General features: G+C 49.9%; 2 protein-coding genes across 5 annotated transcripts in view; one reads left to right on the forward strand and one right to left on the reverse strand.

Annotated features, from left to right (window-relative positions):
• Positions 1 to 12,877, forward strand: part of NDUFA2 (NADH:ubiquinone oxidoreductase subunit A2) — a 117,975-nt gene extending 105,098 nt beyond the window's left edge. The window contains exon 3 of the mRNA XM_069654235.1: positions 12,669 to 12,877. Coding sequence (XP_069510336.1) covers positions 12,669 to 12,760 — 92 coding nt within the window. The 3' untranslated portion in view covers positions 12,761 to 12,877. The remainder of the gene's footprint in view (positions 1 to 12,668) is intronic.
• Position 12,878: 1 nt separating this feature from the next.
• The window catches only part of TMCO6 (transmembrane and coiled-coil domains 6), a 459,096-nt gene continuing 457,898 nt past the window's right edge, over positions 12,879 to 14,076 (reverse strand). For all 4 annotated transcript variants that reach the window (XM_069654232.1, XM_069654231.1, XM_069654234.1 and 1 more), the window contains exon 14: positions 12,879 to 13,089. In XM_069654232.1, the coding sequence (XP_069510333.1) occupies positions 13,085 to 13,089 (5 nt within the window). In that variant the 3' untranslated portion in view covers positions 12,879 to 13,084. The remainder of the gene's footprint in view (positions 13,090 to 14,076) is intronic.

Genomic DNA, 14,076 nt, shown 5'->3' on the forward strand with positions numbered 1-14,076 from the left:
ACAAAAAAAGCAGAAAGACACTTGCTGAGGCTAAAACACTGGTACTACACTAAGGCTAACAGAGCGGATAAACTATTAGCCAGACAATTGAAGGGGAAACAACAAGATAGGACAATAATGGCTCTCCGCGATGATATGGGGAATAGAAAGACTCAAACTACAGAAATGGGGGAGATATTGGAAAGGTTCTACAGAACCTTGTACTCCTCAGACCATCCGGATGAGAATCTCCAAAAATCATACCTGGAGGGGGTGGATCTTATAAGGCTATCCGACACAGAGAAACTCGCATTAGAGGCTGACATAACAATAGAAGAGGTCAATAAGGCAATTAGAGATCTCCCCAGAAATAAGGCTCCAGGCCCAGACGGCTACACAGCTTTATTCTATAAAGAGTACAGGGACATACTAGCTCCGACTTTGACCGAGTTATATAACTCTTTCAAAGATAAACACAATATAACCCCAACGATGAATGAGGCCAAGATGCTGGTGATACACAAACAGGGAAAGGACCCCGAATTACCAGCTTCTTGCAGACCTATAGCACTGATAAACTTAGATGCCAAATTATACACTAAAATCTTGGCCTACAGACTGTCCCAAGTGCTCCCGAAATTGATCCACCAGGACCAGTCAGGTTTCGTCCCAGGACGACAAACACATGATAATATCAGGAGGGTCCTCCACATTGTGGAAAAAATAGGTGTAACGGGCACGGCGGCGGCAATACTAACACTGGACGCAGAAAAAGCATTTGACCGAGTCGAATGGTCCCTACTATTCTGTATTTTGAGGGAAATGGGCATAGGAGAAACATTTATTAAAATGGTACAAGCCAATTATAATTCCCCTAACATCAGGGTAGCGGTGAATGGGTCCTTGTCCAACAAAATATCCATCGAGAGAGGGACAAAACAGGGATGCCCACTATCCCCCCTGCTATATGCAATCTTCTTGGAACCACTGCTGATGCGAATAAGGGGAAATCGAACTATAAAAGGCATAGACATGTGCGGAATCACCCATAAAACAGTAGCTTACGCAGACGATATGTTTATAACATTGGGGGATGCCGTAAACTCTCTCCCCACCTTAATGCAAGAGATTCATAAGGCCGGATATGGACCCATATTTAAGATAAATAGGCAAAAATCTGAAATCCTGATACTAGCGGGCGAAATAAACCGAATTCATTCGGTAGCAGAAGACCCCCAACTGAGGGTCGCTACCTCGGGGACCAAATATCTGGGAATCACCCTGACACACAAAATACAGCAATTATACACCCAAAACTTCCCGAACTTGCTGAAACAAATCAAAAGGGACATGGTAAGATGGACACCATTATCGATACCATGGTGGGGGCGGATAACGGTCATCAAGATGTCTATCCTACCTAAACTCCTATATCTATTTCAGGCCCTACCAATAAGACTTCCAAGGACATTCTTTAAATCATTAACAAAAACAGTCATGGAATATATCTGGAAAGGAAAAACCCCCCAGAGTCTCCAGCTCGGTTCTAACAGCCTCCCGAAAAGACGTGGGGTGTGCACTACCCCACTTTAGGAGATATTATGAAGCAGCTCAACTATGGGTTCTGAAGGAATGGATCCCGGATGACTCCCAAAATTGTGGGTTGCCCAAGATCGGGCAGTGGCAAGGAACAAGTTACTTACCTGTAACTGTTGTTCTCCAGCATGGGTCTGTCATGGATTCACATGCAAACCCTCCCACCTACCCCTCTGCGGCTCTTTACTTGGTCCTACTGCCACTTGGTGTGCTACCAAATCTGAGGATGGCTGCCAGAGGCGGGGCTTAGGGAGAGGGCAGTCATTGGCTGGGGGCAGTATGACCCAGAGATCAGCGATTGGTTACTACTAAGAAAGACAGATCAGAAACGAAACTGATACTGATTTTTTCTTTACCAAGGATTCCCAGCCTGACGACGGGGAATATTCATGAGCATGTGAATCCATGCCAGACCCATGCTGGAGAACAACAGTTACAGGTAAGTAACTTGTTCCTTATGCTAGACAGCCGTAATCTGCATGTAAAATACCTGCTGGGCATTAGCATTCTGAAGCTAGGACTGCAAACGACTGGCCACTTATCCCACCTAACTACTTAATTCACTAAGCCCCAATGCAGCTACCAAATCATGTTCTGTAAATTGTTTTTTTTTTAAACATTTATTTTTTTAAGTTTTACAACTTAAACAATTAGAAAAGAAACGTCTCTCTTCCCCCACCACCCCCCCTCCCCCGGGATATTCCACCCAATAGTCAATTACTTGTTTGTAACTCAGTCTCTTATCTGAACATATCAAGAATTCTAATTTTGTGTGGGCACCATTGCTCCATATAGTCACTTTGTAGATATTCCAGAGTGTCCGACCATTCCTCCCTGAATTTCTGATAATTCCCTTGCAAGTTGTAAGTGATGTGTTCCATTGTTATGTGGGACCATGCTCTACGTATCCAATCTATTGCATTGGGCGGGGTTTTTTGCTTCCATTTTTGGGCTATCTCCAACCACCCCCCAATCAGGAGTCCCATGAAGTTTCTTTTCTGTGTTTTGGTGAGAGTTTTGTCCTTTGGGTCCCAAATTCCACAAAGCCCTGACCCCTTGGAACATTGAGTTCATGTGGTGCTTCACATCAGTCCAATATTGCTGTAGATTCGGGCAGTCCCACCAGATGTGTCTCCAATTTCCTTCACCTCCACATGCCCTCCAACATACATTAGGGGAGTCTTGGAACATCCCATGGAGCCTTTCTGGTGTGTAGTGCCATTGAAGGAGGATTTTCATCCACATTTCTTTGGAGTGTATCGCGCTCGTAAGTTTAGATATCAACCCCCACGTATATTACCACTGACTCCTTGGGATCGTCCTTCTCAGAGTCTTTTCCCATCTCTTGATATATAACCAGGTGACCTTCTCTGTGGAATTGATTAGCTTATGTGTTCGAAACTAATTTCTTTGTCCCGTCATTTGACATGATATACTGTTCGAATGGGGTCAGTTCTCTGGATGCGGCTTGTCGTATTCTCGGTGTGTCTAGCCAATGGTACAGTTGGTCGTATTTGTACCTGTCCTTCCGCACCAGGAGCTCTAGGTCTGTACAGTCTTCAAAGGATCTTATTTGCCGGTCCTGATACATATCCCCATCCATACAACAGCCCGCTTTCTCCCACTTTTGAAAGGCCTTTTTCTCTAAGCCCGGGGGGAATTCCGGGTTTTTAAATGGCGGCATGAATGGGGCTGGGTCTTTTGTTAGGGTACCCTTCTTAGTTGCTCCGTCCCATACCTCCAATGCTGCCTGCATGATTTCGCTTATGTGTAGGTTTGGGTGTCTATGTGTCTTCCCCGCCCATAGCGTGTCTTGTTGGGGTAGTGGTCTGGCATGGATTCACATGCTCATGAATAAAAGAATACATAGCAGTATACACATGCACAACCATGCTAGGTGGCAACAGGCTCAACATTAAGCAATACAACAACTCAACATTAAGCATCTCTTACCTCCTCACCAGGCTCACCTTAAGCGAACAGGTTGCGCAGCACAAACAGTTGTGACGTCTTCCGAAAACTGTTCGTGCGGTCCACGTAGAACTTCAGCGCTCTAGCTACATCCAGCGAGTGCAAAGTCCTCTCGGCCGGCGTCGAAGGCGACGGGAAGAAAACTGGTAACACCAAGGGCTCGTTGAGGTGGCAGTTCGACGGCACCTTGGGCATGAAGGAGGGGTGCGTCCTCAGCACCACCCTTGTTTCATGAAAAGTCAAGTATGGAGGCTTGCAAGATAGGGCCTGAATCTCTCCCACTCGTCGTGCAGAGGTGATGGCCATGAGGAACGCTGTCTTCCAAGACCGGAACTTCAAAGGCGCCGAATGCATAGGCTCGAATGGGGCTCCCATGAGCCTGGTCAGCACCACATTAAGCTCCCACGCCGGAGCAGGAGCCTTCACCAGCGGGAATGATCAGAATAGTTCCTTCATAAATTCCTTCACCAGGCGATGAGACCACAAGGACGCCCGTCCCGTAGTCCTGGTATATCGGGAGATGGCAGCCAGATGTATTTTTATGGAGGCGTGAGCCAGACCAGCTTTGGCCAGCGACAGTAGGTACGGCAGCACTTGAGGGGCCGTAATTCGCAGAGGGTTAATCTTCTGTGCACGGCACCAGACAGAGAACCTCTTCCATTTATAACCGTAACACTTGAGAGTTGAGGACGCCCTGGCCTTTGCAAGAACCTCTCTGCAATCAGCTGGGATATCGTACCCTCCAAACTCTAGTGCTGCAGGAGCCAGGCCTACAAGTTCAGCGACTGTGGGTCGTGATGGAGAATGAAGCCTCCTTCTCTGGAGAGAAGATCCGCGTCCGCCGGCAGCTTGACTGGCAGGGACGTTGAAGTCCAGAAGGTCCGGGAACCAGATCTGCCTCGGCCACGCTGGTGCGACGAGGATCATCCTGCACCTGGACTTCTTGAGCTGGTTGATGAGGCAGAGCAGCAACGGCAATGGAGGAACGCGTATAGAAACAGGCCGTCCCAAGGGAACGAGAAAGCATCGCCCATGCTCCTCGGCTGTGGGAACCTGCTGGCGAACCTCTGGCACTTGGAGTTCATCGCCGTCGCGAACAGGTCGATCTGGGGTTTGCCCCATCGTTGGAAGAGTCGATCCACTGGATCCTGGCGCAGTTGCCACTCGTGGCACGAGCGCAGCTCCCTGCTGAGTGAGTCGGCGATGGTGTTTTTTATTCCTGCCAGGTGGAAGGGAACCAGAAACATCCCCTGGGCGATGGCCCAGTGCCACAGATCCTGGGCCTCCTTGAATAGGGCTGGGGATCTGGTGCCCCCCTGCTTCGGTATGTAGAACATCGTGGTGGTGTTATCGGTGACGATCCTCACCAATTTGTCCTTGAGGGACGGGAGGAACGACTTGAGCGCCCAGAACACTGCTCGGAACTCCAGGATGTTGATGTGGAGAGACCTCTCCTCCGGGAGCCAAAGGCCTCTTGCGTGGAGATCTCCGGTGTGGGCCCTCCAGAGAGGCGTCAGTCGTCACCGTCTCCTGAAACGCTGGGGTTTGAAAGTCTGTGCCTGTAGTGAGGTGAGCCCGGGTGCCCCACCATAGGATCGCCCGATGGAACTCCTCGTCGAGAGGGATCCTGTCCTCGGAGCAGCCCGTCGCCTGAAACCAGCGGGCGTCGAACTCCTGTAGCGGACGCATCCAAAGTATGCAAAGGGGTAGAAGGTAGATGCATGAGGACATCATCCCGAGAATGGACTTGATGGACCTCACCCTGGCCATGTCCGTGGCTAACGGGCGCTGCACCTGGCCCAGGATGGTCTTGGTCCTCTCCTCTCAAGGGGAGGCCAATTGCCCCACTGTATCGAGCTTCGCTCCCAGAAACAGTGCTACTTGTGATGGAACCAGGTGGGATTTGGGGTAGTTGATGGCGAACCCCAGCTCCGTGAGCAACCTGACGGTCCTCGCCATATGTTCGACGGGGAGTTCCCTTGTCCGGATTAGCCAGTCGTCCAGGTAGGGGTAGACGTGGATTCCCTGCAGGCGCAGCCGCACCGCCACTGGTGCCAGGCACTTGGTGAAAACCCTGGGTGCCGACTTTAATCCGAACAGTAGGGCTCTGAATTGGTAGTGGCGTCCCTGAACCACGAACCTGAGGAACTTCCTGTGCCTTTTTAGAATGGGGATGTGGAAGTAAGCATCCTCCAGGTCCAACGACTATCACTGGTCAGGCTCTGGCATGGCTGACATCTTTCCTCTCCAATCGTCCCTCCCAGGTCCAACTGGGGTCCTTCCTCTCTGACATCTTTTTCTCCACCTGTGGTGTCCCCCAGGGATCCAATCTCTCTCCCTGGCTGTTCAACCAGTATCTGGCACTCCTTGCCCACCGCATCGCCGCTCTCTGCCCCAACTTTTAGTGCTATGCGGACGATACCCAGCTCATTTTCAGGCTACCCTCTGCCTCCTCCTCTCCTTCCCTCATCTCTGACTGTTTGTCTGCTATCCAGGAATGGTGTGCCGCCAATGACCTCTGCCTTAATGCCAGTAAGACAGATTCTTCTCATCGGCACACCCACTCCCTCCTTCCCTGCAGCTCTGGCCGGCCTCTCTTGGCCCTCTTACTGCTCCTACCTGCAAGGCAAAAAACCTCTGGGTCATCTTCGACTCCACTCTCTCCTTCTCTCCTCATATATCTGACGTCTCTAAGAAGTCACACTACCAGCTGCACCTCCTCAGAGGTATTCTTCCCTTCCTCTCCTTCCCCCAGAAGCTCACTGTCTCCCGAGCCCTGGTTCTCTCAAAGCTGGACTACTGGAACAGCCTCTATCTTAATCTGCCTGCCTCCACTCTCCGCCCTCTGCAACTCATCCAGAACAGAACTGCGAGACTTGTCCTTGGCCTCAAGCCCAGGGACCGTATCTCTCCAGGACTGAAATCTCTACACTGGCTCCCAGTGGCTGTGAGGATAAAGTTCAAAACCCTCTGCATTGTCCACAAGGCCGCCTGGGGCCTAAATATCTTTAACTCTCTTCCTAAATATCTTCCTTCCCGAGCCCTTCGCTCATCCGTCTCCGAATCCCTTAGGGTCAGCCGCTTCTCGAAGCAACGAGCTGGTGGTAGATCTCTCTCCGCGGCAAGGGCCTCTCTCTGGAACAGCCTTCCTGCCTCCCTGAAATTTGAGGAGAACCATCTCCGGTTCCGGAAGCACCTCAAAACCTTCCTCTTTGCTTCTGCTTTCTCTCTCCCTCTCCCCTGCTAATTCTTCACTGAAACTGCACTGAATCTGCAACTGGGCCACTCTCACCGACCTCGGTCCTGGGCCCAGCCACTCTCCACTTGCACTGCCTCCCTGGCAACCCCTGCACTGCGCGACTGTCTCTGTATCCCTACAGCCCCCCCCCCACCTTCCCAGCACTTGTCTGCACTTACCCTGCACTTGCCACCAGCTGGCCCTTTTCTTGTACTGCACTTCCCCCTCCCCTTCCCCTTGCACTTCTCCCTTCCCCCTACCGCTGCGCGATCTGAATGACACCTGGCCTAGTAGGATCGTTGTCTGTCCTCCCCTTGTTTCCCCCCCCCCCCTCGCCTCGTCGCGCCTTGAAACACTTGTTTATAGGTGCGTTACAAATGCCATATCATGACGACGATAGGAAGTCGCCTTCCTCCAGCTGTCCCAGCACGTGCTGGAGGGTGACCATCCTGAATTTCTGCACCTTGATGTATTTGTTTAACCGACGCAGGTCCAGGATGGGGCACCAACCGCCTGTCTTCTTTCTGACGAAGTACCTTGAGTACACTCCGGAGCCCCGGAGCCTCCTGGGGACGAGCTCGATGGCACCTTTCTTGAGCATCGCCTTTACCTCCAACAGCAGTTGAGGGACGTGATTCTCCTTCCTGGCCACGGGAGGAATGCGAGGGCACTTTTTTGGGAATTCCAGCGAGTGCTTGTTGGCCAGGGTGTCAAACACCCAACTATCGGTGGAGATGGACTCCCACACCCTGACGAACTTCGTCAGCCGGCCTCCCACCGGGGTGCTTTCGTGGGGGCCCGACAACACGGCTGGATCAGTCTTGCTTGGAGGCGGCCTTGCCGCCGACGGTGGGATCCCCCTTGCTTGCGCGACCTCTGTAGGCCTCCTGGGAAGAGGAGCGGACCGCCTGGCGGTAAGTGGAGGAGCCACCGCTGGATCCTTTGGAGGCACCCTGTCTGCCTCCGGGGCTCTGAAAGGGCCGTCGCTGTTGAAGCACTCCAAGGGCCCGGGCCGTCTCCGAGTCGGTCTTGATGGCCTGCAGAGACTCGTCCACCGCCTTACCAAAAAGGTTGTTGCCGTCGAAAGGCACGTCCAACACTCTGGTCTGGACGTCCTGGCGAAAGTCTTGTCGCCTTGAGCCATCCTCGTCGTCGGAGGCAAACTCTGTTGCCCAGTTGGCGAAATCCGGTATCGGCAATGTCAGTTGCCACCGTTATGGCGTGATCCGACGCCACCTTGCCCTCCTGCAGAATTTCTAGGGCCTCCGCCCTTTTGTCATCAGGCCGGAAATCTAGCAGGGGAGCTATCTTGAACCAGAGCTCCCTGTCGTAGCGGGCCACGATCGCTAAGGCATTGGCCGCCTTAATCGTCGTCGTCGACGAGATGACTCGTCGTCCCATAGAGTCCAACTTCTTGCCCTCGCTGTCCGGCGGGGAAGTGGAAGTTGAAGCCGCCGCGTCCGCTGCCTTCTTCTTAGCTGCTGCCGAGACGACCGAGTCCGGCGTGGGCTGGGCCCTGAGGCACAAGGGGGCGGCATCGGGGACTTGGTACTTATTCTCGTACCTGTCCCTCTTGGCGGGTGTCGTGGAAGGGTTCTTGAGGACAGCAAGCCCCTCGTCCCAGATGTCGTCTAGTAAAGGCACCGCGAGGACAGTCTTCCTCTTGGCCTCTCGTCGTTGGTACAGAAACCCCTCCTTTTTCTGTTCTTCAGGGCAGAGCTGGAAGAGCTCGGATGCCCTGGTTATCATGGCCTGGAAAGAGCCAACCTCGTCGGCTGGAGACGCCCGCGGGGGAGGTGATGACAGGATGTCCGCTGTGTCATCGCCGCCGTCATCGTCCGTCGCTGTATCCTCTCTAGGGGCCGGCGCGGGGATGAGGGGTCCACCGGTATCGTAGGCACGAAGGGCGGAGTGGGATGGACTCTCCTCTGCTTGTTCGGAGGGCTTCCCGACAGGCCTGGTTCTGGCTCCTCCGTCGGGGTGCGTGGTAATCTCGTCCTTATCTCGGTACATAAGGATTGGATTGCCAACAAAATGGCCGCCGAGCTATCCTGGGGCTTGGGCAATTGCTGCGACGGATGGGATGGCCGCTCCACTGGGCCCTGTTCGTCATCATCGTCGCCATCTTCGATCACGTCAGCAGGGACCGTCCCCTGGGATCGAACCTTCTTGAACCTCTCGTTGAGGCCTATGGACCTTTCGTTGAGGCCCTTCGCTGTTTCCACCAGTTCCTCCTCAGAGGCCTATTCCGAGTCTGTAATGCCCCCCCCCCCCTCTTTTTCAGCCGGGGGATTCACGGGGGTATTAGAGATGGGCTGGAAAGAGGATTCCCTCCGCGGTGGCAGGGATACTCTGGGCCCAGAGGCCGTTTCCACTGGCATAGTCTCAGCCGGCTCCGCCAGGGTCGCAGCAACAACTTCAGTAGAGGCCTTAGCCGGGTGGATCAAAGCCCTCACCACCTTAGGTGCATCCTGGGCCTTCGCCTTGGGGGGAGGGTCAGCGCCTTGCTCCCCCTTCAAGAACGACCGGGTCCGCTCCAGCGGCCTACCCAGGTTCTCGGACTTCCTCTTCCCCGAACCAGAGCACTGGCTCGTGGTCGAACGTGCCGGGGAAGTAGCGTCCTGCTTGGCAAGCGAAGAGCCCGACCTTTCGGCGCTCCCGGTGCCCGCGGACTCACGGTGCTTGGCCTTCTGGTGGGCCCCCGTCGCCAGGGCGTCCTCACAGGACTTAGAAGCCCGCTCAAACTTCTTCTTCGCCTTCTCACCTGCTGTGCCCTTCTCCAGCCAGGTGGCGAGGCGGGAACGACTATCTTGTTTGGTCCGTTCCGAAAGGTTCTTGCAGAACGCACAGTCCTTCTCCACGTGCGTCTCGTCCTCATGGAGGCAGTAGAGACATCACGAATGCTCGTCCTCCTTGAAAACGTTATATAATCCGCATCCAGGGCAGTTCCTGAACAGCTTGGATCCGGGCGTCGAGTTCCCCTTGTCCTGGGCCATGTCCGTTGAGGTAGGCCGCAGATCTTCTGGAATCCTCCAAGAAGTGTAAACTCAATGAAAACTTCACCCTTGAGGGGCGCAGAAGAATTCCGAAACGGGTCCCCGTTATCGGAAGTAGAAACGGTGGTGCTTGAGGCTCGATTAAACCGAAAAAATGAGAATCTCCTGAAAAAACGTGAAAACGCAGTAAAAAACTCGAGAGCTAAACACGAGGACTCCCAACACTTGAGCGTGCAGTAAAAATCTGAGGATGGCTGCCAGAGGCGGGGCTTAGGGAGAGGGCAGTCATTGGCTGGGGGCAGTATGACCCAGAGATCAGTGATTGGTTACTACCAAGAAAGACAGATCAGAAACGAGACTGATACTGATTTTTTTCTTTACCGAGGATTCCCAGCCTGACGACGGGGAATATTCATGAGCATGTGAATCCATGCCAGAGCCCATGCTGGAGAAGAGAAAACAGTCTGAGGGGGTTACCTATACATATTACAGAGTTGGAGATATTGAGAATGTTGCAAATTAACCTGTAGTTTATTTTAAATCTACCCAAAAGTGGTTAACAGCCAATTGGTTATATCTGGTTTTCTCGGAACAAACTGCAGCCTTACCTACCATGGTTTGGCCACCTGGGGCCCAAGTTCTTAGAACACCTTCCAGGTGTGCGCGGACCCAAAAAGGGGCAACCACATTTACCAGGGTGCAAAATGTGCACTCCCCACTAGCTAGCAATATTTGACTCTTGACCATCATAAAAGTTTGTGCAGAATTGAGGTGGTGAGTGACTTATGGCTGGCTAGTGACTTGCAACTTTTTTGACCCCTGCATTAACGATTTCATGAACCGCTCAGGTTGGTTGTTGGTTGTCAGAGCGGGTCAACCTTTCAGTGGGCTGCCATTGTGGCCCTTGGACTTTAATCAGGGTCAGGCTGCAACAACGCTACCATGTACAACTCACAGGGTCACCCTGGCCTTTATGGAGACCTACGGGGTGCCCTAGAGGGGAACAGTATGACCCCAAAAAGACTAAAATAGCAACTCGTCCGCAGATTACTGGATGGTGGCCCATAGGCCTCAGGCACGTTTTAAGGTTATATCTGGGTCTTAGCCAAAGGACATCACGGCGACCAATAGGGTTAAATGTGGCCTCTGAACCTGGCTTCAAACCATACACTGTGGCCACTTTCAGTGGCTTGGTAGGACAGGGGGAATGGTAACACTGGCTATTTGGGGAGCCTTGGAAGTGGGGCATGGCCAAAGACGATGGGTAGTGGCCACGTAGATAAGCTTTGGCCGACAGACAAATGAACGCTATGCAACGCTTAGTCAAAAGCACATGCTCACGAGGATTTCCAGATATGACCAATGGGCCTGCACCGGTCAAAGTAGGCACTAAGCACAGCCACAGGCCAACGCTAGTAGGCACTGTCTGTAGTCTGATGTATGTCATAAAAACAATCAGTGACAAAACTTCGATTAAAGGGATATTATGGTGGAGTTTCCCATAACAAACCTTGAAATTCTGACGAAAAGCATTTATTAAATTGACTTTCATTGCAATCCAAAACAATAAAATGTTTGATATGTTTTTTAAAGCAACAGCCCATAACCTCGCTCTAGAAAATCAGGTTTTCAAATAAATGTTTTCAATTGTTAAAATTGCTTCCCTTTTTTTTTTATCTTGCTGCTCCTCGCATTTGTTTGCTGAAGTCCAGTTCATGCATGTTTAAGTTTGCATATGTAGTGTTATGTGCAGTGCACATCGGTATGTTTTGGGCGGCATAAGATTTTTCAAAGAATTTCTACAGTTTTTTTTTAAGTCAACAAAATCATAACTCCCCTTTTAACTTAAGTATTTCACCCTAAGTATATAATATATATTCCCAGAAATCTTTGTGGAGCTTGCTTGCATATGTTCGAATTCTGTCTTTCATCCTTATACATTCGATAAATCCAGTGCCATTTAGTTGGGCCATACTAGCATCTCATATTTACAATTCAATAAAAGAAAGTCTATGAAAACACAAACATCGGTCTGATCCATGGAAGCAAGCAAAACAAAATGCTCCAATTAAATAAATATATCCAACCTTGGGCTTTAGGGAGTCCTGCCGCAAGGCCCGTGTGTTTGAAACATTCTGGCTATATTGCCATCTCCCTGCAGCGCTTAATTTACAAGGAATATTCATAGTAGCATTATTTCAAATCACCATCTCTTTTCCGTTCCCTAAAATTCCCCTCCTAAGGTTAGCCTGTTATAACGTGAATATAACTTTTCTGAAGTCATTCTGGATCTCTGAAACAATTCGACAAAACACTATAGTCATCTGTGCTTGCCTTCTGGTAAGTTTGTCTGAAGGAGATGGTAGTGGCTAGGTTTTCCCCCCTTGAACCAGAAAACTTTAGATCTGACCCCCCTCTCCCCTGCTAATTCCCAACCCGCCGCTGTTCAATTTTTTGCCAAAATTCTGAATGTTTAAAAACAAGGTTACAGTTATTACTATCGTTTCCTGGGGTTGCCCGTCTAATTGTGCCCAATATTTCAGTTGTCGCAATGCATTCTGTTGCTATCAAAGAAATGAACGATTGGGCCCGTCAGTGATTCGCCCCACATCCCATTATGAGCAAGTGATGGTAGCATTCAATAGCAGCTACAGTAAGTGTGCAAGGGTGGATTCGGTTCAGGTGGGATGGGCTGTTCTGACGTTTTTAAGGCGTGCAGAATTTTTACTAAGACCGGTGGGTTTATGAATCCTGTGATTTTTGCTTTTAAAGACCTAAATGGTTTCATTTTTATTGTTAAATTGGTCGTGTTTTTATGGTATGCTTTGGTTTACCGAAAAACTTTTTTGATGATGGTATGCTTATTCTGTGTTGTTTCTTTCCTCTAGAATTTGGGCGGGAGAAGACTGTCCTGTTGAATAACCAAACTGCAGACCAAGTTGCAAAAGCCCTGGACTCTCTTGTGAACAGCAAACTCTGAAGAAACCTGGCCAAGTCAAGATCGTTTTTGACTGAACAATGGCTGCTCCTCCGCATGCTATTTAAATATTCCTCTCTGATGGGTGCAAATCACAAATAAAGATGTATGTACAACCAAGCATCGTCTTTAAATTTATTACAAAAATAGAATATTCCATTTGATGTGTTGTGCAGTGAGAGTAGATAAAAAGTGTGTGAACACGTTTTCATTCATTCGGATATCTTGTTCAGTCCATGTTAAGCTCCGTTTCTTCTCTTCCATTAGGCTGGTGTTTCCAAGTTGGATATCTTTTTGCTGTGCGTCCATCGTCACTTAATATTCCATTTAACCTAAATTTAAAAAAAAGCCATTAGTAAACTATTGGCATAAGGTTACATTACCACAGCCGCAAATAGACATTTGCACTTTTCCTTTTTTACAAAATGCAACAAAGCAAATCTATTTCACAGACGGAAGGGGATTTGTTTTTTATTAGACAAGAGTTTCACACAATATAGGTATGCAAGGGCATGAATAAAAACCGGGAGGAGGAGAAACTTTAGACCCGATAAGTACTTTGAAAATAATCCAATAAGAATGTTAGGTTCCATGGGAAAGTGCACTGATTTGGGTTGGGATTTTTTAAAGAATCTTTAACGTTTATTCTTGACAGGTAAGCAGGATAGATAAAGGTGCTCTAGCATCTTCTTGCAAAATGCCAGTGCGTACCACCAATTAAGCTTTCACCCACCCGCCACAACACTAACCCTTCTCACCACCCACATTGCAAATACCCTTGACCACAATCTCAAAACAAATGGCATGTTGATACTAAACATACCCACGCAAGGGTTCATCCGACATAGCGTCTCCAAAAATACGTAGAGTCTAAACCGACAAAAACGAGTTCTTCTGATCTGTCTCCATAGCGAAAATTCCTCATGTCCTCTACTCCTAACTCCCCAACCCTGCTCTTGCAGGCGCCAAAGTGCCAACGTGAAATTGGCAAAATCCACTTCATAGAATGCCCAAAAACAACAAATAGAATTGGAATAGAAAACCTGTTTCACTTGACTTTTGTCACATTTGCCTGTGAAGGTTGTCCCTTTTTACTGCCGACTCGCAAAGAACCTACTACGAGTGACTGATTTACTAGGAATAAGTCTGGAGTAAGTAACTTCTTTGTGAAACGAATAGGCCTCCTCAGATTCAAATCAAGGGTTAAGTCAGAGTAACTTTGCCCACTGGCTCCCTAGTTTTCATGGACCGAAGCACAACATGCTATGCATTCTTATTAATGAATGTAGGGCAATTCCACTTGAAGTATGCCTGTATAC

The sequence above is a fragment of the Ambystoma mexicanum genome, chromosome 3q, assembly GCF_040938575.1.
Source record: "Ambystoma mexicanum isolate Mex_15411 chromosome 3q, UKY_AmexF1_1, whole genome shotgun sequence".
In the NCBI taxonomy this organism is placed as follows: Eukaryota; Metazoa; Chordata; class Amphibia; order Caudata; family Ambystomatidae; genus Ambystoma; species Ambystoma mexicanum.